Below are 23805 nucleotides of genomic sequence, written 5' to 3' on the forward strand. Positions count from 1 at the left end.
AGAGCCCCCCCAAACGAATTTTTGAGGGGGCTCGGGCCCCCTCAGGCCCCATGGAGTCGGCGCCTATGGATCCAATGGTGGTTTTTTTTGGGGGGGCTTGTTTTTTTGAGGGGGCTAGGAATTACAACTAGCAGATTTATTATTCAAATGCTTATTTTGTCAGCTAGTTGACAAATCCCACTTTGTGACCTCATTCACATGACACGGTAAGCCAGATGATGGTTTGTAGTCATTTTGTCCCTGCCTGCTCTTTTTTATTCTCTCATTGTGCTGAGCTAGGTCAAGGTATGACTTAACATGTCCAAACCAGTGATTGTGGTTAAGCTGTTTCCTTGCTGTCAGGGTTTCTGGGAGAGAGGAGGAGATGACAGAGGAGACGGAGAGCGAGTGGGAGGAGGGGCAGAAGGATGAGGAAGAAGATGACGGAATTCTGAGGGAATCCACGAGTCTGAGCAGCGAGTCAGAGGATTCTCAAAAGGGGGTTACCTTAATCAAGCAAAGGGGAGGAGAAGGGAGAAGCGGAGAGGAGCCCAGTGGAAGACAGAGGAAGCAAGAGACGTCTCAGCCGGAACGGAGTAAAGGGGGTGGAGTCGTCAGCCTCTCGGAGGGAGCAGGATTAGGAGAGAACAGAGAGAGGGGGTTGGAGCAGGGTGTTCAGCCGGAAAGGGTGGAGAGCAGAGCAGGGGGTGGTGTAGCGGTCGAAAGAAAGGTCAGCAGCAACGTACGCGCGCCAAGTTCAAACGTAGAGGCGCGCGGAAGTGGAGAGAGCTCAGGGGAGGAGCCCGGCCCTAAAGCCAGAAAGAGGGGGGAAGAGGCGGCAGAGGATTCAGCCTCAGGCGAGTCACGGAGAGAGGGAACCCAGGGGGGCAGGAAGACCCTGCGGAAAAGAAAGGAGAGGAAGAGGTGGTCTAGAGCCAGGCTATTAAGTTGGTGCGGAAGAGGGGAGGAGTCAGAGGGGACTTCAGCGGTCTAACGTGGCAGACGTACGGCCACAATGCTGAACTGTATGAGAAGCAGAAATCTTCAATAAACTTTTCCTGTAAATAAGCTGCAACGGAGTGAGGTCTCTTGTGAGCTGGGACCAGTCCTGGGTGGCCGTGACAGTAAGTCCCCTCTCTGAAAGCAAAAATTTTTTTTTGCGAAGCTCACGAACGGGAGCAGCCATGAGCGCTGAGGAGCAGCTGGTTGCATTGCGGAATCAGGTTACCGCTCTCACATCGGCAGTCATTGCTTCGCAGAAGAAGAATGACGACTTGGAGAAGACGTGCCAGGATTTGCAGGCAAGGTGGGAGCGCGCGGACAAGGCGGGGGCCCCAGGATCCAGAGCGGAGGGCATTGCGCTTGGACGGAGGGGGGGTGCCCTAGTTCCGCATTTTAATGGCAACTTGCAAGACTATCCCAATTTCAGAGCGGACGTTGTATATGCACTGCACTTACTCCGTCACGATTTTAAAGATGAGGAGGAGAGAGTGGGGTTCATTGTTTCGCACCTGCATGGGGAGGCCAGGGCTTGGCTACGCAATTTGTGGCGCGAAGATGGACCGGCCCGTCGCGATTCAACTGCGTTCATCAAAGCGATGGATTCTTGTTTTCAATCCTCTGTGGATGTGGACATTGCGCGCCGTCAAATGCACGGGCTGAGGCAGGGGAAAGCGACTGTGCGCCAATACCACTCTAAATTTTTTGCATTGCTCACCGCCTTAGATTGGCCAAAGGACAGTAAACCGGTCAGAGATCTTTTTTGGGAGGGATTGAGCCCCCCCATCAAGGATGAGATCGCTAGGGGGGACAGACCCCAGACCCTAGAAGACGTGGTGCAACGGGCTTTAGCTCTTGGAATTCGACATGAGGGGCGTCCGTGGCACGAGGAGGACGGGCCCCAAGCGCGTGCGCAAGCAAGGACTCTCCCTTTTGTGCACAGGGACTTCAGCCGTGCGCACCCCTCGCCAATGGGGAAGGACAGAGAGGAGCCAATGGAGATTGGTGGTGCTAGGGCTCAGAAGCCATCCCAGAGCCCTGTCCCTGGTGCAGCCAAAGCGAAGCCTCCTAGAGAAACCAGGAAGTGTTACATCTGTGACAGTGCGCACCATATGGCGAAAGAGTGCCCCCAGAGGCTCCAGAAGCACACTGCAGCGCTGGCAACTGTAACAGCAGAGGTGCAACCAGGGGAGCAGCTTCAGGGAAACGACAGTGCCTGGCTGGAAGCAGAGCTACTGGGGCTCAGCCAGGCGGATCTGTAGACAAGCCCCCAGCATCACTGCAGAGCGTGGACCCTTTGCCTCCCAAACCGGCAGTTCTGCTCACAGCAACACTCCAGTTGCCTGATGGGAGACTCCTCGAGGTTCCAATAACGATCGATTCGGGAAGCAACGCCGACTTCATGGGACTGCAGTTCGTTAAGCAGCACAACATGGCGCTCCTGCCTGCAACGACGCCTCTGAACGTGGTCACGGTGGACGGCAGGAAGTTGCTGGGGGGGCAAGTGGTGCAGCAAACCCCTCCCATGATGATGCAGATTGGCAACCATCGAGAGCTTATAAGTTTCAATGTCACCCACTTATCGGACACACCCATCGTGTTAGGCATGAGTTGGCTGGAGAGGCACAGTCCCGCGGTTGCGTGGTACCAGAGGCAGATCAACTTTTGTTCATCGTATTGTGCTCAGCATTGCTTTCAGACCGATCAGGGAGGAGAAGCTGAGCAGCCATTGCATCTGGGTATGGTGCAAACTGTGCCTCACAAGTACCAGGAATTCTTGGAGGTTTTCTGTGAGAAGGAAGCTGACAAGTTGCCGCCTCATAGACCTTACGACTGCGCGATTGATTTAGTGCCAGGGGCGCAATTGCCTGCTGCCAAGCTGTACTCCATGTCGGAGGACGAAATGCAAGAGCTTCGGGAGTTCATAGACCATAACCTCAAGCGAGGTTTCATCCAGGAATCTAAAGCAGCGGGAGGCAGCCCTGTTTTCTTTGTGAAGAAGAAGGACACGCCCCAAAAAAGGCTTATAGTGGATTACAGGTTCATCAACAGCTTGACTAAGCCCAAAGCTTTCCCCATGCCCAAGATTGACGACCTTTTAGCGACCGTCAGGAGGGGCAAGATTTTCACCAAGCTGGACCTACGTGGAGCTTACAATCTCATCCGCATCCGGAAAGGAGATGAGTGGAAGACCGCCATGTTCACCCCTCTGGGCACATACGAATACAGAGTCATGCCTTTCGGCCTCCAAAATGGCAGCCACGTTTTTCAAGCATTTATGCACCACGTGCTAGCAGGTCTCCTCTACAAAAAGTGTGTCTGCTTTCTCGACGATATCCTGATTTTCTCGGAATCGCCGGAGGATCACGATAAGGACGTGAGGGAGGTCCTGCAGAGGCTGAAGGAACACAGGCTGTACGCCAAGTTGGAAAAGTGCCAGTTTGATGTCAGAGAGGTTGATTTCCTTGGCTACAAGTTGTCCGACGAGGGACTGGCCATGGACAGGGCTAAGGTTCAAGCGCTGTTGGACTGGAAAAGCCCTCGAAATCGGAAAGAGGTCCAGAGGTTCATCGGCTTTGCCAATTTTTACCGCAAGTTTATTAAAGGTTTTGCGAACGCGACGGCGGCGATCACTGACACCCTCAGTTCCAAGAAGAAGAAGTTCGTCTGGACCGAACAAGCGGAGCGGTCCTTCCGGACGCTTAAAGGTCTTTTCGCCTCCGAAGAGCAGCTGCTCCACGTGAATCCCGGCAGACCCATGCGGGTAGAGACCGATGCGTCAGATAGAGCGGTTGGGGCCGTTCTTTTGCAAGAGGATTCACAAGGCAACTGGCGACCGGGTGCGTTCTACTCCCGGAAGCTCAGCAAGACGGAGCGCAATTATACCATATGGGACAGGGAGTTGTTGGCCATTCATGCAGCTTTCAAAGCGTGGCGACACTTCTTAATAGGAGCCAAGCACACGGTGCAGGTCCGCACGGATCACAAGAACTTAGAGTATTGGCGGACGGCTAAGTTGCAGACCCAGCGACACATGCGCTGGGCGGAGTTCTTTGCGGACTTCGACTTCAAAATAGAATACATCCCAGGAGACTCCAATGTTATTGCAGACGCGCTGTCCCGAAAGCCGCAATACTTGGAGGAAGCAGCTCCAATCGCAGCAAAGCACATTTTCGCACCGCAGGCGTGGACGTGCGCTACCATCGCAGTCGACCTGGACGCGGTGCGACGCGCGTTGCAAAGGGATCAGTTTGCACAGTCTAAGATGGAGGAGCTACGCGGAGGGTCGCGACACAACGATGAGTTTCAATTACAAGATGGACTTTTGACTCGTAAGGGTGCCCTTTACGTGCCCACCGACGATCTTCGAGCCAAGGTTCTGCAACAGTTGCATGACGCCCCTAGTGCAGGCCATTTCGGCAAAGAGAAGACGATGGAGTTGGTGGCTAGAGACTTTTGGTGGCCCCAGATGAGAGGAGAGGTGGCGGACTACGTCGCCAGGTGTGATATCTGCCAGAGGTCCAAACCAGTGCACCAGAAGCAGGCGGGATTGCTAGAACCGCTGGAGACACCGCAGCAACCATGGGAGAGGGTAGCGTTGGACTTTGTTACAGACCTGCCCAGCTCCAGAGGTAAGACGGCGGTGTTAGTGGTGGTGGACTTGTTCACCAAGATGGCGCACTTCATCCCTTGTGCCAAGGTGGCGACGGCAGAACAGACCGCAAAGCTCTTCATCGATCACGTCTTCAGAGTGCATGGACTTCCGCAGTCCGTCTTGTCCGACAGGGGGCGCCAGTTTGTTTCCATTTTCTGGCGAAAGCTTCTGGGCATCTTGCACGTCAAAATCAACCTGACATCGGCGAGGCATCCACAAACCAACGGTCAAGCGGAGAGGGTCAACGCGATCATGCAGCAGTACCTGCGGTGCTACGCCAACCAGCGACCTGCGGCGTGGGTGGACTATCTGCCGATGGCTGAATTCGCCTACAACAACACGAAACACGCTTCCACCGGGGTGACGCCTTTCTTCGCGAACAATGGCCGTCATCCCAGAACCTTCCCGAGATTTGCGGCACCAGGAGGGGGGGGGCCTCAAGATGCCGACCAGTTTGCAGCGGAGTTGCAAGAGGTGCACGAGGAGCTGCGGAGACATTTGGAGCTGGCAAAACAGGCGTATAAGGTGCAGGCCGATAAGCACAGGAGGGCGGGAGAGGACATCCAGGTTGGGGACTGGGTGTGGTTAGCAGCCCACGCGATGCCGGCCAGGTCATTGGCCAAGAAGAAGTTAGGACACAGGCAGCTAGGGCCATATCAAGTTGAGGCTAAGATCAATCCGGTGGCTTTTCGTCTAGCCCTTCCGGAAGGTTCCAGGGTGCACCCGGTCTTTCATAGGTCGGTGCTCACTCCCTACAAAACCCCACACAGGTTTCAAGAGTCAGGAGCACCCCCAGAGCCACGTAGGAGGGCGCCTGAGAGGGGGGAATCGCCAAGACCAGAACCTCTTAACGAGGTCACAGAGATACTGGACTCGAGATGGGGGGAGGAGGGAGTTGAATATTTTCTCGCCAGGGAGGGCACACCAGCCGCTGCTAATAGTTGGGTGCCAGGCTACGAGTTAGACGAACCCCTTTTGAAAGAGGAGTTCCGTGCACTTTTCCCACATAGACCCATGCCAGCTGAGTACTTTGATGACTGGCTTTTCACACCCACATTGTCAGATAGCACGTTCAGGGGTTTCTCTTCCCCCGAGGAAAGAACACCAGAATCAAGCCCGCCCAGGGGATCGTGCTCGGGGGTGGACACGGAAACCCCTTATTGGTGGGAGGAGCAGCCAGAGGAGGAATGGCGTAAGAGGTGGCTGATAGGTCCTTGGCGGGCAGCACCGGAGGAAGTAGCGATGGAAGCGGAGACTGAGAAGCATTTGGGGGAAGAACCCGACTTCGAATACACTTACACAGAACTGCCAGCAGAGAACATTGACGTAGACGACCTGTATCCTGAGCCTACCCCCGAAGAGCCGCAGTTTCCACAACCGGTCCCCGGCGAGCGGGAGGGGGGAAGGGGGGGCTTCGAGGGGGGGATGGATGTCAGGGTTTCTGGGAGAGAGGAGGAGATGACAGAGGAGACGGAGAGCGAGTGGGAGGAGGGGCAGAAGGATGAGGAAGAAGATGACGGAATTCTGAGGGAATCCACGAGTCTGAGCAGCGAGTCAGAGGATTCTCAAAAGGGGGTTACCTTAATCAAGCAAAGGGGAGGAGAAGGGAGAAGCGGAGAGGAGCCCAGTGGAAGACAGAGGAAGCAAGAGACGTCTCAGCCGGAACGGAGTAAAGGGGGTGGAGTCGTCAGCCTCTCGGAGGGAGCAGGATTAGGAGAGAACAGAGAGAGGGGGTTGGAGCAGGGTGTTCAGCCGGAAAGGGTGGAGAGCAGAGCAGGGGGTGGTGTAGCGGTCGAAAGAAAGGTCAGCAGCAACGTACGCGCGCCAAGTTCAAACGTAGAGGCGCGCGGAAGTGGAGAGAGCTCAGGGGAGGAGCCCGGCCCTAAAGCCAGAAAGAGGGGGGAAGAGGCGGCAGAGGATTCAGCCTCAGGCGAGTCACGGAGAGAGGGAACCCAGGGGGGCAGGAAGACCCTGCGGAAAAGAAAGGAGAGGAAGAGGTGGTCTAGAGCCAGGCTATTAAGTTGGTGCGGAAGAGGGGAGGAGTCAGAGGGGACTTCAGCGGTCTAACGTGGCAGACGTACGGCCACAATGCTGAACTGTATGAGAAGCAGAAATCTTCAATAAACTTTTCCTGTAAATAAGCTGCAACGGAGTGAGGTCTCTTGTGAGCTGGGACCAGTCCTGGGTGGCCGTGACACTTGCTAAACAGGAGCTGCAGCCAAGAACAAAGCCAGACCAGTGTATTGTAACAGTATAGTTTATAAATGTGACTACAAAAGCCCACTTCCGTCAGTGATTCCATTGTTTTGCTATTGGCTGTAAACCTAGTATACTTACAAGGGCACAAGTAGCCCTCTCTTTTTCTGCTAAAGAAACACCTGCTCCCATGCTTACCTGCCTGTGTCTTTCTTCCAAGTGCCCCATACCATCAAAAGTGAAAACTGAAATCAGCTGATAGGGAGTGATGCCTGAAGCTTTCGTTTTTAAAACACTCTGGGACCAGGGCCCAACTCCAGTGGCAAAACAAGATTCCCATGGATTGACCACGTTTTTAACAGAAACATTAGCTGAAAGAGTAATAGGCCACTTGTAATAAACTGCTTCCTGTTTCGTTCCTGTGGATTGGTTATTAGTTTACATTTTAGCTGTGTCTTATTATTTGAGGTTGTGTCCCCTCCAGATCTTTGTATCCTTTTGATTGGATACAAAGCCTGTTGCCCACATAGTTTTAAAAACTATTTATTTATTTATTGCTGCCATAGATTACAAATGGTGTGGATTTTTATCATGAACCGGATGAACCCACAGAGCAGTTCTCCCAGTCAGCGTAGGCGCATGGCTCTTGGAATTGTCATTCTTCTCCTGGTTGATGTGATATGGGTTGCTTCTTCTGAACTCACTTCGGTAAGTGTGTCTTGGGGCTCATCCACCCCTCTTTACCTTTGCTCTGCTAGAAAGCGCGGGGCAAAAGGTACCGTATTTTTCGCTCCATAAGGCGCACCGGACCATAAGGTGCACCTAGTTTATAGAGAGGGAAATCAAGAAAAAAAATCTTCTTTGACCCCCCCCCCAGCCCCAAAGAGCAAAGAAGCCAAGACAGCGAGCAGGATCCATCCCGCTGACTGTCTTAGCTTCCTCTTTAGCCGCGCACAACCTCTCCAGCTGGGAGAGGCTGTGCACAGCTTTGGCAGAAGCCAAGACAGCGAGCGAGATGGAGTGCTTCCCCCGACCCCAGCCCCCAGAACAGGCAGCTATCCGCAAGCCTTCTGAGTGCAGTGGGAACTTCTACTGCACTCCAAAGGCTTGCAGAAAGCTGCCTGAAGCCCTGGGAGCACAGCGGGAGTGAAGGCACCCCGCTGCCCTGCAGAGGCTTTGCGCAGCCATCCCCAAGCCAGAACAGCGAGATGGAGTGCTGCGCAGCGCTCCATCTCCCTGTTCTGGCTTTGGGCTTAGCCGTGCAGCCTGCATTCACTCTATAGGATGCACACACGTTTCCATTAATTTTTGGAGGGGAAAAAGTGCATCCTATAGAGTGAAAAATACGATAAGTGTGGCCAAACCCTTTGTAATGTCAGAGTGTATTCACCTTAATGTAGTAGCCCAGCATGCTCAAGGGAGAGCAATTAACGCTCACTCCATTAACTTTGTACAGTGATCTTAGTACTTGCTCGCTAGAAGCAGGTTGACTGGTTCTTGGTGAGCAGCTTTTCATACCTGACTAGCTACATTTCTGGTCCTGCCTGAAGCCTTTCCCAGCATTTATGCTGTCACGAATTATAATTAAATTCAATTAATCTTGCCAGTTCTGTTTCATAATTCCAAATCCCCTATAAGTATGACTTTTAAACAGCAAACTCTTAACAAAACACAGTCTTCCATAGATATGCTGGGGCCCCAATTTTTTGGGCAGGAATTCCTAAACTGGGAGAAGAATTGTACCTTTCAGGGATTCCTATAATAATATGAAGCTGAATGAAAATGTTAGAATAGGTGACAGTGTGGAGATGAAGACATTCATAGATCCTTTTGATTGGATACAGAAATCACTGCCTTAGGGTAGCAGTTCTCTCTGTATGCTAAATCTCTGAAGGTGGGCTTAGCAAATTTTATGGGATCATTCTTAGGATGTCTATATCCGTTACAATAAAGTGTAAATCGATACTCCTCTAGCAGGCTAGGGCAGCATACATGGAATTGTCTCATTTTTATCTTCACACCCACCTTACAATATAGTTTAGGTTGAGAGAGAAGTGAGAGGCTCAGGGTCCCCCACTGAGCTGTGTGTGGTAATGTAAGCCCAGAATTGTCTAAGTCAGAGAGTCAATTCCCTAAAACCAGGGTGGGCAGCCTGTGACTCAGGGACCATGTTTGCTTCCTGTCTTCATTTTATGTAGCCTGCTACAGGCCAATTTTTCTTTCCATCAGAGTTCCTTCCTTCATGCTTTGTTGGATCCTTATTATCACTGGCTTTTAAAAACGGTTGGTCTCTGTGTCTATGTAGTTTCAGAACAATCGGAAGGGATGTTATTCTTTTGATGAAAATAAAACTGGTGTGTTTTCTTTTCTTTGCTTCCCTCCCTGATTGTATGGTTTGAGGAGCGCATCAGCAGGCTTCTCTCCCTTTTCTCTGCAGCCTGATGGAATGGCTGCCCATAGGTGAAAACTGATTTTAGTTTCATCAGCCGCTGACAGCAGAACACATTGGTAGGGTTGTGCTGAGTCGGAAAGGAGTTACTTTCAATTCCCACATATATAGGAGGAAACCTACATATGTAGTTAAAAGTAACCCCATCAAACCTGTGAGGTTTACTTCTGAATAGACCAATATAAATTTGTTATCTTCATCAGCTTCAGAGTGGAGGGAAAGAGGCGATTCCATCACACCTACTGAGCGACTAGCTGCCTTTTAGCTTACTTAGTTGTTCATTAGGCTACCTGAACTGTTTCCATCTTCATTTTGGTGCCTCCCATATCCCCTTTGTGTCCTGACTTTCAAATTGTAAGCCTAAGGGTAGGAACGTGTTTTACTGCTGATTTTCTTAAGTTACTTTGGGAGCATTTCGAGCTGCGATGTGGTGTATGTGTAAATATTTTAAATAATTTTTTTAACCAGAGTAGTTGACCTCCAAGCAGCTTGTGAGTTCCTCCTGTTTTCAAAGGACTGTGGTCTTCCCTCCCTAGGTGAGGGGAACAACTACAAACATTTTGTAGCTTTTTTGTATAAATCTGTATTTCAGATTTTGGGAGCAGGATAGTATTGCAAAGTCTGTCTCTCATTTAGCCTCTGATGCAGTCAGGTAGGTTGCAAGCTGCCATTCCTGCGCAGGACAACCCACTGCTCTTATCATGCCCCTCTGTACTTCCTCCCTTCCCAGGAGTTGATGTTCTTGACATCAGCTGCCTTGCAGAAGGATCCACCTCAGCTTTTTAGACTATTTCTGCTTTCTATCTAACATAGGCAGCCATTGGAATGCCATCTTCTCAGGTCTGTCCTTGAATCTAACCCACAGCAGGTAAAAGTTGCAGGGGGCCAGAAGCCTCATACCAGAACACCATACTGCCATGTGCTAGAACAGTTTCCAACCCCAATTGTTAGCTCTCTTGGCTGGTGGTGTAGTGGGCAATCCTGAGATACACACCCAAGAACACTGCATCTCTTCTCTTCCTTTTCCAGGATATGTAGCTTTTTCTTGCTTGAACTACACCTCTGCTCTTTGTATGTCCGTCCACTGCAGGGGGCTAACTGGTGGACCTCCAGATGTTGTTGGACTCCACTTCAATCATCCACAGCCAGCATGGCTAATGTTCATGGTGGATGGGAACTAGTCCAGCAACATCCAGAGGACCATATGGTAGCCCTCCCAGGGTCTGTGACGGTCAAGAAATTTGAAATAGTACCAAAGAGTTGATCAGTAAGACTATTCTGGTCATATGACATGCCTTTCATTTAACCATCTTTCTTTTCCTTCCCTTTGCAGTATGTTTTCACTGTGTACAATAAGCCGTTCTTCAGTACATTTGCAAAAACATCCATGTTTGTTCTTTACCTCTTGGGATTTATTGTTTGGAAACCTTGGAGGCAGCAGTGCACACGTGGCCTTCGTGGCAAACATGCGGCTTTTGTAAGTGTCTATTTTTCCATTTAATAATTTTGCCATCACGTTGGCTTCTGTAAATTACACAAAATCAAAGCTTATGTTGGAGAGGGAATCCTGCATAAACTAGCATAAGCTAAACCCCCAGATGTTCAGTGAGCAAAATAATGCTTTCATTAGTCTAACATTTCAAAGTGAATCATTGCATAAACAGAAGCAGTAATTGCATCAGTAATGCTTCTTAGTGGAATTGAAATGGAATAAATGATATAAAATTTAAGATGTGCCTAGAATCAGTATTTGGACACGTGGCTTATATTTTTTGCTATGTTCTGCCAGTTTTGAAATGTTTTTATTAACCTATTTAAAAAGATGTCAGTAAATGTTTTTGGGGTTTTTTGAGATCTATGTCTCTTGAACTGGTCTACAAAGATTCAGCAGAGTTTTCTCTTTTGATAAAAGACAGTGGTGGTGGTGGTGGTGAATGAATTCTTTATCAGACCCATTTTTCATGCTTTCCAAATTGTATTTAAAAAGCTGGGAATTGGTTAGCTAATCCATGTTTCTCAACAAGACATAGCCAATTCATCACCCTTAGATTCTACTAGTGAGCTGGAAGCATTTCTACCTTGGCTGAACAGTGCTTTCTTGATGAACAGAGAACAACACAGCACATGAATCTGGAAACCCATAGTAATAACACTACAAATCCTTTGTTCTCTGATGGAATAGTTGGGATCCTACACATTTGCACAACACACAGTAACCCAAACTATGGCTTATCATGACCACACAAGCATGCCAGCTTCCAGAGCAGAGATTATGCCCTCCTCCCTGTTCCCTTTTACTGCCACTCTGAGCTAATGGTTTGATATAGCATGTTATCCAAAGCAGGACTTGTTCTTAAGCTCTCTGCTAACCATAAGCTTTTGAAGATGGGGAAGGTTTTGAAGATGGGGAAATCATCTTCCTCCTCAGGTCTGTTTTTAACATTTTGGATTGGACAGGAAAGCTGGGAGCACAGGAAAATGATAGATGCTGTGTTGTTTTCCTATTCCCTCCACTTTGAGGGCTGCTGGACAGAATAGTAAAGGGTACAGTGTGAAGGTTTTAGGTAAACAAGGACTTCAAGAGCCCTCTTCCTCAGTTCTGGTTTGTGGTTCCCAAATATTACTTATAAGGTCTGAGATTGCAGAGTGATCTTGTGAAAGTTTGACTCTTAAGTTGTTTGAAGAGGAACTGTTCAAACAGAAAACTTTAATGTTTTATAAAACTAGTTATTTTGTATAGTTGCTGGACTAAAGTTAATTCAGGCTGCCAACTAATTCCTGGATAATCAAATGATTTTTTAAAATTTGTTTTCGACTGACCATAAGTTTGGCTGGTATTAAGCGTATTCCAGAAAAGAGGCTATCTGGGGAAATCATACAGCTGGTGGTTGGCAGTCTGTTTAATCAAGAAAACGCTATCACACTGGTTTTTAGAACTAACGTGTTTCTTTAGCCCTTTCTTGGAATAGGCTTCATGCCAGAATAGACTTGGCTTTGAAGCTGCAGCAGCTTGAAACTAGCCTAGCAGCAAGCCAAGGGGCAAGAATGGAGATGGATCTGTTTGTTCTTCACCAGTGGGCTAGCCTTCCTGAGTCCCATCTCACCTGAAGTTATTGACGGCAGTGTCATCAGTGTGATCTCCCGTTGCTCTGTCCCAGCTCCTGCCAAACCTAGCAGTTCAAAAGCACGCCAGTGCAAGTAGATAGGTACTGCTGCGGCGGGAAGGTAAACAACGTTTCCACGTGCTCTGGCTTCCATCACGGTGTTCCGTTGCACCAGAAGTGGTTTAGTCATGCTGGCCACCTGACCCGGAAAGCTGTCTGTGGACAAACGCCAGCTTCCTCAGCCTGAAAGCAAGATGAGCGCCTATTCCCATAGTCGCCTTTGACTGTACTTAACCGTCCAGGGGTCCTTCACCTTTTTTTTTTTTAACTTCAGTGTGGAATGTGTTGTTTTTACTCTACACATTCATTGTAATGTCTCAGCTGAATTTTAAATGTTTAGTTTGCAGATGCTGAAGGCTATTTTGCAGCCTGTACAACTGACAATACTGTAAATAGTTCTTTGGTAAGTTCTCTCTCATTTAAGTGATTGTAATGTTCTGTGCGGCAACAGGAGCAGACAGCAGGGTGGGACAGCGGGGTTCTTACCTGACCCCTCTGTGGATCCATTTGCACAGCACCAACCTCCCCACCGTCTTGTACCTCCCACTCTCCGTCCCAGGAAGCAGCAGTGACCTACCTCCCAGGAGGTCAGATGGGTGCTGCTGCCCCTCCCTGCCATCTACTACTGTGTGGTAATAGCTATTCGTGTCTTGTCTGTTTTTAATTAGTACTGAAAATAAACACAGAGCTCTGAATAATGCCATTTTAAATAGGAACTGGAAAGTAAACATATATGGCATGTGAGCAAAAATGAACCTTATTTACTAGGGAATGTTATACTTGGCCCATGGAATTTTTAAATACATGTGGTTCAAGCACTTCAGTCACTAATTTGCTTACTTCTGTTTCGGTTATAGTTAAACACTGTTTGCCTAAAATGCCATCATGTAATGCAAGATGAAGATATACACACACAGCCTTATTTTTTTCAATATGAAGAATCTGCAGCAGGTATAAAAAGCAGTGAAGTGCCCCAGGTGGAAGATTTCTATGGCCATGTTGCAGTATCTTAATTGTCTGCAACTGTAGCCTATATTCTATAGGCACTCTCTCATTAAGTTGTGGCTGAATATCCAAAACAGTAGAATCTATAAGGCCACCTTCAAAACACGTAGTTAAGCATATTATCTGTCCTTCCATGGAAACTCATTAGTGACAATCAATAAGGAGCAAAAAAAGGCAAAGTTGAAATACTTGCATTTTTGTTGTTTGTTTGTTATTTGGCTGAATTCAGTGGTTATCCATCTAGCCAACATTAATATTATTACCTATGCCTAGTTTACTTCAAACCAGATATTTATTCTAATACAGGAAACTTACCTAAAAAAACAAACCACCAATTAGAGTTAAAGCCGTTAATCCATCAATCCAAGGGAATGTGGTACTCTGCTACTGGAAATATCAGAACAAGTATTTGAATTCTCCCACATATTTCATTTAAAGAAGGAGGGATACACAATAGGATGTTTTATTCACCTTAAGTGGTGAAATGCAGCTCAATTTCTTCTCATCATATGTCCCTTCTTGCTGTTTTTGGTTAAGAGTTTTATCGCAAGTTAGCAACTTGTACACATTTACCTTGCAGTTGGTCCAGCTGTTTTGTATATTGTTTTGTATTTGTATATTGTATATTGTAGTATACATTAAATCAGTTTATGTCCGCATGTACTCAGTAAACATACATAGGATTCACTGTTAGTAAATTTTATTTGGGGGGGGATTTTTTGTTATTATTTGTGTGTGTTTTTTTATAACTTATGATAACTGGGAACTCATTATGTTGCATTTCAGAGTGAACCATTATACGTTCCTGTAAAGTTTCATGACTTGCCAAGTGAAAAATGTAGCAACACTAACAGTGACACTGAAAAAAGTAAGTAAATGCTTCAAAATGTCAAAATATAGTTTTCTGTATCAACTTATAAATATTTATGTCATGTTGAAAGTATGAAAGCAACTTTTCCTGTGTTACCTAAAAACCTGTGTACCCACATGGCCTGAAGTACAGTATTTTCTAAATATGGTAACAGGTAAAGATGCTCAGTAGTAAAATAGAGATAATCTGTTAAGATGCTTTTTTACTTTTATTTTTTTTAAAAATCGGAGAATTGACAATTACATCAATGTTTGGACGTCATGCAGAAGGCAAATGCTAAAATGAACAATTGACGAACACTGCATTGGAGAAGGGAGCATATCCCAAGTTTAATATTTTTTGTGTAATTTCACAAATTCAGTGAACTTTTCAAAATTCAGTGGAATTTTGAAAAAATATAGCACATTATAATTTTGGGAAACTGAAACTTAGCAAATACAGCTCGCTATTTTTGCATGTTAGCACAAATTGGCTGCATGTTATGGTAAGCCATAGTTAATAGCTTTTCATAAACCCACAGAAGGCTTCCACTTCACTTCTCCCCTCTAGCTAATGGGAGAAACATACCACAATCCCCAGTTTAGCACTATGTCTGCACTGGTGGTTGTGGTTTGTTTCACTCAAATCAAAGTTTGCTCTTGGTTAACATCCATAGCTTGTCTGAGCAAAACAAATCCCCCACTTGGACATCACACAAGGTGGGCCTCATTCTCTTTGTTGCACAATTTGATCTTGTATTTATTACAAGGTGGCCAAACCATTGTAATGTGAACATCCTACAACATGACAGGTCCAGCCAATTGCTGCCAGAGGCATTACTGCAGCCTCAAAATACAATAGTGTGTATTTTTCTCTCTCTCTCTCTCTCTCTCTATATATATATATAAAATTTATATATATATAAAATTCTATATATGCCCCCTAGTGTATTGCAATGTGGATTTAGCCCTGAGATTATGTTGGTTCCTTTTACATACATTGATCTGTATGTGATGAATGAAAGTTGAACAACACAGTTCAGTTGAAGCCTGGGAAATCATCTTTGCTGTAGATCAGTTTTTCTAGGAAACAAGTACATAGGCCTAGAAATAGACTAACAGGATTTTGTAACCAAATGGCCGTTCTAAGCCTTTGGTTGGTTTTACCACAAGATGGTGTAGTAGCCATACTTAAACTAGCTTAAAGACAAAGTTGTAATATTAAATACTTAAGCTTGTCCTTCTTCTGATAACATGTTATTGAAGGCATTTTCCATAAAAGAGAAGTAGCTGCACCCAAACTGAGGAAGCCTGGCCCGTTCCTTAAATACAGTGAATATGTTTAATGGCGATAGAAACTCTTAAAGCCACAATTTTCAATTACATCTCTTCTTTTGCGCCAAATGGATAGTCCATGTTCCTGACACACACAAACTAACTAACTAACTGTGCAAGTAGTTAAACATGGGTTCATATTCTGAATTGCAATTTGGGAGTCTTGGCCTTATCTTGAGGATTATTATTTTTGTTCCAGTCTGCTACGTATAATAATGACCTGCACCACTCTTTTCCCCCTAAAGCTCCCAAAAAGCCTCGTGTAAGGTTCAGTAATATTATGGAGATTCGACAACTCCCATCAAGCCATGCATTGGAAGCAAAGCTGTCTCGTATGTCTTATCCAACAGTTAAGGAACAGGATTCAATATTAAAAGCTGTAGGGAAGCTTACCGCATCTCAAGTAGCCAAAATCAGCTTTTTCTTTTGCTTTGTGGTATGTCACCTATTCTTTATTAAGTATTGTTTCTAAATATATATTATTGGGAAGTTGGTTATTTTGTATTCTTTTTGCCCTATTATTTATATTTTTGTTTTTGAAGGCTTGACTAAAAATAGAATGGAACATTTTGGGTGTTGAGCTAGTCATTATATTTTGTTCATGCCATTTAGAGAAAGGGATGATCTTTGGGGGCTGTCTGCTCATTAATTAATTAATTGCTTATAACTGATTGACTTTAATTGTGGTTGTTTACAAAAGACTACACCACAGGTGATTTATTGCAAGTGAGAGAGAGTTTACAATTTAATAAGCAGAAATTGTCATTCATTATTAAAAGTAAAGACTATCTTTAACGTTTTCATTCTCTGTTGCAATAATTCACCCAAATGAAAAGAGATTCAAAAAATGTGATTTTAACTTTCAGTTCCATTTACCAACACTGATTAAAATTGGTCGCCACCAATCAGGCAGATTGTTCCAGCTATAATACTTTATCTCTAGCCACATTTTGAAAAAAAAAAAATCTACTGCATCTTACATTCTAGATGATGGTTTTGAATTTAAAGATAAAAGAGACATTGAAGTATTTTCCATTTCACCACTAGCACAGCAGTGTTAAAAATTATTAGCATTATAGATAAGTGGGACAGAGTCCTGTGAGCTTTCGGATCTAAAGCAGTGTTGCATTTAGTTTCGAAGTGTATTAGACATTTATATGTACATTTAGTTGATTTTAGTATTTATATATAGTATTTAGAATTAGGATGTATATTTGCAGACTTGATTTGTTGTTACTTAATTTATTTCATATGACTGTATCTGGTAAAGTTGGGAAATATGTCTAGCAGTTTCCAAAGAGGAACTTGAGAGCCATGGGACAATCATTTATTTCATTGTTTTCAGCAAATAGCATGTGATGTGATATGTATGCAATGTTTCTTTTGAACCACAGAGAAATATAGTGGCCCCAATCCTGATAAAGTTAATAGCCCTTAATTTAATCATGGCTTAATTTGTCCCATGAGACTTAAGTCCAATTGAAACGAATGAGCATAATTTTCTCTTTCAGGTTTGGAACTAATATGTTGGTATTTTGATAGTTACAAGCATTTTATATGTCCATTGTATTCAAGGTGTTTTCAAAGCAACAACTAAGTGTCTGAAAGTATGTGAACAATCATTGTTACTTCTAGAATGTTTATCTACTTTTCTTAGCAGCTGCAAACCATTACGACAAAATTCGACATCGTATGAGCAGTTCTTCGCTTGTGCAACAGAGCTTCCTCTCCTCCACCCACGCCCTCCATCTGCTCCGGAGGATTGGGGATCCTCTGGAGTAGATTTAGGAGGATGGAGTGAAATGTGAATTCCCATTGCATGAGCGGAAGTCTGTCCTGCTTGTGCACACACCATTGGATTTCACACTTGGTATATAAAAAACCCGAATTATTTTTTCATCTAACTGCCTAAACCTTTCATTTCCTCTTAATATAAATTGAATCCCTCCTACCTCCCAAGCATGATCTCACTATATAGGCAAAGACTTGATTAACCTTTTGGGTTTATTTTTAATGGTTTGTGAATTTCTTCTAACTTTTTAAAACTAACACATGTCGTTTAATCTGCTAGTGGTTCTTGGCAAACTTCTCTTATCAAGAAGCGCTTTCGGACACCCAAGTCGCCATCGTTAATATTCTGTCTTCAACGTCTGGTAAGAAATGAAACTTATAGAAAAGACTGTTGATACACTTAATTTTAGCAACTACAATTCAATAAGCTTGATCCGACTCATTGCATGTTTTAAGAAGGACATTATTCTATATTTTTGGTTGCAAAACTATACCTGATAATTGACTTTCTTTTTTCTTTCTTTCTTTCTTTCTTTCTCCTCCCCCCTACCGAACTTCAAGTGTCTTTTTCTGTTAAAAAACCAACCATGTCCCATGCTCAAATTGTATTTCTACAAGCCCAGATCAAGTAAACAGAATTTCCTCTAGCAATTTATTTTGTTGGCATTCTTTAAAAGATGCCCTGAATGTTTTCTAGAAAGTTGGGATGCACATTTTGATAACAACAAATCATTTTTAAAATGCTGAGTAGGAGGGGATTCTGGTTATGTTCTGAACAGTCCCCCACCCGCTGGTAACTCAGTATTGGCTCAGCATGAAAAGGCAACATGAACAAAGCACCCCGATAACACATAATCTTTATTGCACATGAACCTAGTAAGAGCTAAAGGATTAAATACTTATTAGAGAAACCACCTCATGTAGTCATGCAATCTGTATGCTAAATAATTAATTGTGCTAATAGGGAAAGTCTTACTAAATAAAACTTTGAAACAAAGTGGTTTCGTTAAAAAAAATACATTTCAAATTGTTTCAGTTTAACTCATAGCCTATAAATATTTGCTCTCCTTAGATTATTTTAAAAGCAGTGATCCTGTATTTTAAAAATTAAAATCATTTTCAGTTTAATTTGGTAGTAAAAATTATGTGCTATTAATATAGGGGGTATTTTGTGATATTCAATATTAGCCATAGTATTAGACCTATTGAAATCAATAGACATAATTTATTTAAGTCTGTTGATTTTGCGGAGTCTCCTCTGAGAATAATATTGGTTATTGCCATTGTGTTAGACCCAGGCTACTACCGCTGTGGTCTTAACCATGTCTACTCAGAAGTTAAGGTAAAGGTAAAGGGACCCCTGACCATTAGGTCCAGTCGTGGCCAACTCTGGGGTTGCGGTGCTCATCTCGCTTTATTGGCCGAGGGAGCTGGCGTACAGCTTCAGGGTCATGTGGACAGCATGACTAAGCTGCTTCTGGCGAACCAGAGCAGCGCATGGAAACGCCATTTAGCTTCCCGCTGGAGTGGTACCTATTTATCTACTTGCACTTTGACATGCTTTCAAACTGCTAGGTTAGCAGGAACTCAGAAGTTAGTCCTGTTTAATTTAGTGGTGCTTACTGCTGGGTATAAGGAGCTAGGGCTTCAGTCCTAACCTAATTTACCTGGAACTACCCCCCATTTAATTTAGTAGGACTTACTTCTGAGTACACATGGTTAATAACATTCATTCATTCATTCATTGAATTTATATACCACCCTATACCCGGAGGTCTCAGGGCGGTTCACAATAAAAATCACAATATATAACATCAAAAATAAAAATAATCCAATAACACCCCCCCCCCAAAGAGCCTCCTTTTAAAAAGGTATAGGATGTAAGTTAGTAACAGCTAGATTCCACTGAAATTAATGAAACTTCAGTTGGTTAACTTTTCTCCATTTCTTTTTAGTGGGGCCTAAGTGAGACTAACTTACTTTGGATCCCAATCAATTTTCTTCAACATGTTTTTCAGTGTGTTTTCATCTGGTAAACTGGTTACAGTAGTATTTCTTTGTATTGTGTATTCAATGTTTCCCCCCCACACACAAATCTTAAATTCTTTCTTTTTACAGGATTATTTACCTTAATCCTAGCTGCAGTGTTTCCAAGTAACAGTGGTGATAGGTTTACCCTTTCAAAATTGTTAGCTGTCATTTTAAGGTAAGAATATAGACTCCTTAATCTCCAATTTTCTTCTCTCCTACAGGCTTGAATTTTCTTACATTCTTCTAGATAGCTGGATTTAGAAGTGGAGGTTTTGTCACTATTTTTAGATGCAGCAGATCTTGAACAGCTGTAGGGGAAATATGTTTGCAGAATACCTGCTCAAATGTTGCTCCTGTTCTGGAAGTTGGTCTGCTCATAGCCCCATTTTGCAACATGTAACACAGGATTAGAATTGTCACTGAGTCCTAACCTGAGCTGCTTTGTGTTACTATGGCCAGGTGAACCTTGTTAAATCAGATGACTGTGTGAAATTATCAAATATTAACTTTTCCATAGGGCATTTGGATTGTCTAGTGTACTTAATTATGAAAATGTTCACATATTAAAATAGCTTATACTTCATCCTAAGGGCTTCTCTACACATTCAGATGTATCTGTATACTTTCTATAAACAAGAAATATAAGAAAATTATATTTGTTGTTGATTATATGAACCGTTATGATGCTTTGCTTTTCAAAGCATTGTTAATCCTGGTTTATATAATTCTGAGTGACATAGCAAAGAAGGAATACAAAATATTAATATACTTAGCCCATAATTATAGATAGGCAATACTTTTAAGTGATTTCCATGCAAAATGTCTTACTAAACTCAGCTTGAACTATAATACTTTATTTTTCAAATAGCATTGGAGGCGTTGTCCTTGTGAATCTGTCTGGGTCTGAGAAATCTGCTGGAAGAGATACAATAGGTACATTTCCCAAAAAATCTAATTATTGTTTATTGAAATATCTGAGTAGACATTACTGTACATTCTTGAGACAGGAACTACAAGAAAATACAATGATTTTTTAGTCGTAATATCATGTACGGATTGCAGTTGTAGAAGAAGCACTTTCTTTATAAAATAATTTAGATCAGTGGTGGCCAAACTTGGCCCTCCAGCTGTTTTGGGACTACAACTCCCATCATCCCTAGCTAACAGGACCAGTGGTCAGGGATGGTTGGAACTGTAGTCCCAAAACAGCTGGAGGGCCAAGTTTGGCCACCACTGCTTTAGATGATATCCACTGTCCTCCAAGGGAATGTCTGTGAATGGAATGGGAATTCTCCTTCTCCCAGCTTTAGTCCCTTGCATCCTCTCTATTCTAGATTATTTTTGGGGAGTGCTCTAGAACAGATGGTGTGGGGCCACATAGGGAACTGTAGTCGGAAGTAGAGGAAGATCCATTCTGCTCAGGATTAGATTAGGCGGTCACTCTTTTATGTTGATTTGCAATGCTTTCCCTTTTGGCTTCATATGGTTTGTTTGCTTGAGTATAAATGAAACATCTTAACAGCATGTCAACTTGTAAGAAATTCAATCCATAGTATAGCAATTAATACTTTTATTTTAACACAAGTTGTGTGGCTTTCTCCTCCCCACCCCCAATCTACAGGGTCCTTGTGGTCTCTTGTGGGAGCTATGCTTTATGCAATCTACATAGTCATGATAAAACGAAAAGTAGACAGAGAAGACAAACTTGATATACCAATGTTTTTTGGTAAGAACAGAACTTGAAACAATACTATTTTCTGTTACCAAGTCTTGCTCACTAGGATCCAGTTTTGTAAAAATGTACAGGCAGCGACCGTTTTAGGCACATCCACTTGATGCGCGATCGCTGATGCGCAGGTCCTTTTGGACCTGGAAGAGGGCAGAATTGTCACTGCCTTTTCCTTTAAGAAACCTTAAGGGCAAATGTAGACAGGATATTGAATTGTGTGAATTTCATGAAATGCTTATACAGCTCCTCTAGACCAGGTACAGTCTTAGGGTGTTTTTTCTGCCCATAGTAGGATACCCTACCCATAAGTATCTCCTCTTGTTCTAGCACACACTGCTAATGATGTGCTTTAATCAAACAGTGAGGGTATGCCTATTTTAATAAATAAAGTATCTAATTCCAGGTTAGAGGACTATCCTAGCAATACTACTTATTAATTTTTTTAAATTAATCCTGTGAATTTGATGTGACGATTATCTACGAAATGAATCCTGTAAAGAGCTTGACATACATATATACTAGAGAAGTAGTGAAGTTCAAGAGAAGTTCACTACTGTAGAAATAAGCTTAATTATTTTGGCTTTGTTGCTAACACTTTATTATTCTGGGTTTTTGCAGGTTTTGTTGGTTTGTTTAATTTGCTGCTGCTTTGGCCAGGTTTCTTTTTACTCCATTATACTGGATTTGAGAACTTTGAATTTCCCAGTAAATTAGTCCTTATGTGCATTGTCATCAATGGCCTTGTTGGAACCGTCCTGTCTGAATTTCTCTGGCTGTGGTATGTGCCTAGCTCTGATTCATTGTTTCATATTAATATCAGGTAGCTATTAAGGAGTCAACAAACGAGGCTGCATTTTACCGAAAGAGCTAGGACTGTTTTTTACAGGGCACTGGTTATTGCAAAGTACTGTGTTAAAAGTTATCAACGCAGATATCGTTTGTCACCACCAAGAAGCACTAAATTTCATTAAGTGGAAGAAAGACTATGTATGTAATGCAGCGCTGAAATTCCTGGCTCAATAAGCCATGATAGGCATGTGCTGCATCTACCTGCCTCCCCTCCCCCTTTCACATGAGTTGCAAAGCAAACAAGTATGTAGCTTCCCATGATGTGCAATTTGGGAACTATGGTTAAGGTCTTACAAACAAATCAAGGTTAGGCACTAGCTTTGAACCAGAGTTTAAAGGTGATGTATGAATCCCAGCTTATTTGCAGCCACTTAGGACTCAGCTTACAAGTCATGCAAGACTATGCTTAAGAGCTAGATCCTCTCTTTCTTTCTTACTCGTGCAACCAGAGTAGCAAAGGCAGGTGTACTCTGCTAGTGTATATATTAGCTTATTAAGGCAGGGCTCTGCTTGTCCAGAGCAAGTGACCATTGACCCCCCAGGCTATCACCAGAGTTCCCCAACAGCCAGTTGGGAGGCTTCCAGCACAATGCTGTGAAATGTGCACTCTTTCTCTCTTTAAGAAGCCATCTGAGTCTGCAAAAGTACTGTGAATTAAACCGGGTACATGTCAGTGCTGCTGCGGCGGCAGCATATGCAGTTCAGTTCTCATTCTCCTGCCCAGTCTCATTGCCAAGAAGTCTCAGTTCTTGGCTGGGGAAAGGTTCTAGGTGGTAGTAATGCGAGAGAAGAGGAGCTTCATGGAGAAATAGTCAGAGGGAAATATGTAGGTGCTCTGTGTTCATGTGCAGCTTTGAATCTTATCTGTTGTATGTAGACATTGTTGTATAATTTTTCTGTCATCATCAACCCTGAGTAGGTATCAAGGGGCTGAATGGTGCAATGGCTTTTCGATTACCTAAAATAGTTTCCTTTGAATCAAATTGCGAATGTCCAGTTTGGAGGATCAAGGTCTTGGTATCCATGTTCACTTAGGCTCCAAACCTATACCCATTTTCCTTGTCCTTGGTAGGGCTTGCTTTCAAATAGACACACTTAGAATTACAGTGTTAGTCTCTCACTACTTAATGAATCACTTGATAATGAAAAGTCAAATGTGTGGACTGTCTATAGTGATTTGGTTTGTATTGAATACAGATGATGCAGGTAAATAGTAGTGAGATGCATTAGTTAATTGATGATGACTCATAAAGATGTGTGAGTCCTCACTTGATTCTGTAATCATTGAGTGAACTGCGATGGGTAGTCTAGTGAAAGACTTTCTTTCCTGTAGGACTAGTGTTGGATTGGAAATACATTATACATATTAACACTACTTGAGTTGGGCCACAGCTGGGAATTATGATATTTATTTATTTTTGAAAAATAGATGATTTCAAAAGTAAAAACCTGGAATTTGTTAGTTAAATTTAAAAACCATGAGACTTGAGGTGTAGGGTATGTGTGAAACTATTGAGCTGGTCTTTCTCTATTTGTCTTCTGATCTTGGTGCAGTTTGTGTTCTCAGTTTTGTCTCCTCAGCTAGGTAAGGTTAGAAATATTTATATTTAGAGTTTCTTTGTATTATTATCTGTTTTCCAAGTGCTTTGGCTTTCAGAAATGTGTTTAGCAGGCCACAACAGGTCCACAAATTATGCTTATCCATGGTGTATACAACAATGAAACTTGCTTCTACACTTCCCCTGTTTAGTTTTTAAACTCAAGTGTTTTATAT

At 43.7% G+C, this 23805-nt stretch overlaps 1 protein-coding gene across 5 annotated transcripts in view; it reads left to right on the top strand.

The window, feature by feature from the left end:
* Positions 1 to 23805, top strand: part of SLC35F5 (solute carrier family 35 member F5) — a 40067-nt gene that overhangs the window by 12437 nt on the left and 3825 nt on the right. For all 5 annotated transcript variants that reach the window (XR_014171043.1, XM_081921912.1, XM_081921914.1 and 2 more), the window contains 10 exons: positions 7396 to 7537; positions 10612 to 10755; positions 12783 to 12845; positions 14234 to 14315; positions 15877 to 16067; positions 17703 to 17784; positions 19541 to 19628; positions 20322 to 20386; positions 21075 to 21179; positions 21801 to 21960. Coding sequence is in view for 4 of the 5 variants with exons in the window: in XM_081921912.1 (XP_081778038.1) it covers positions 7403 to 7537; positions 10612 to 10755; positions 12783 to 12845; positions 14234 to 14315; positions 15877 to 16067; positions 17703 to 17784; positions 19541 to 19628; positions 20322 to 20386; positions 21075 to 21179; positions 21801 to 21960 (1115 nt within the window). In the remaining variant the exon portion in view is untranslated. The remainder of the gene's footprint in view (positions 1 to 7395; positions 7538 to 10611; positions 10756 to 12782; positions 12846 to 14233; positions 14316 to 15876; positions 16068 to 17702; positions 17785 to 19540; positions 19629 to 20321; positions 20387 to 21074; positions 21180 to 21800; positions 21961 to 23805) is intronic.

The sequence above is a fragment of the Podarcis melisellensis genome (genome assembly GCF_964234715.1).
Source record: "Podarcis melisellensis genome assembly, chromosome: 1".
NCBI classification, from domain to species: Eukaryota; Metazoa; Chordata; class Lepidosauria; order Squamata; family Lacertidae; genus Podarcis; species Podarcis melisellensis.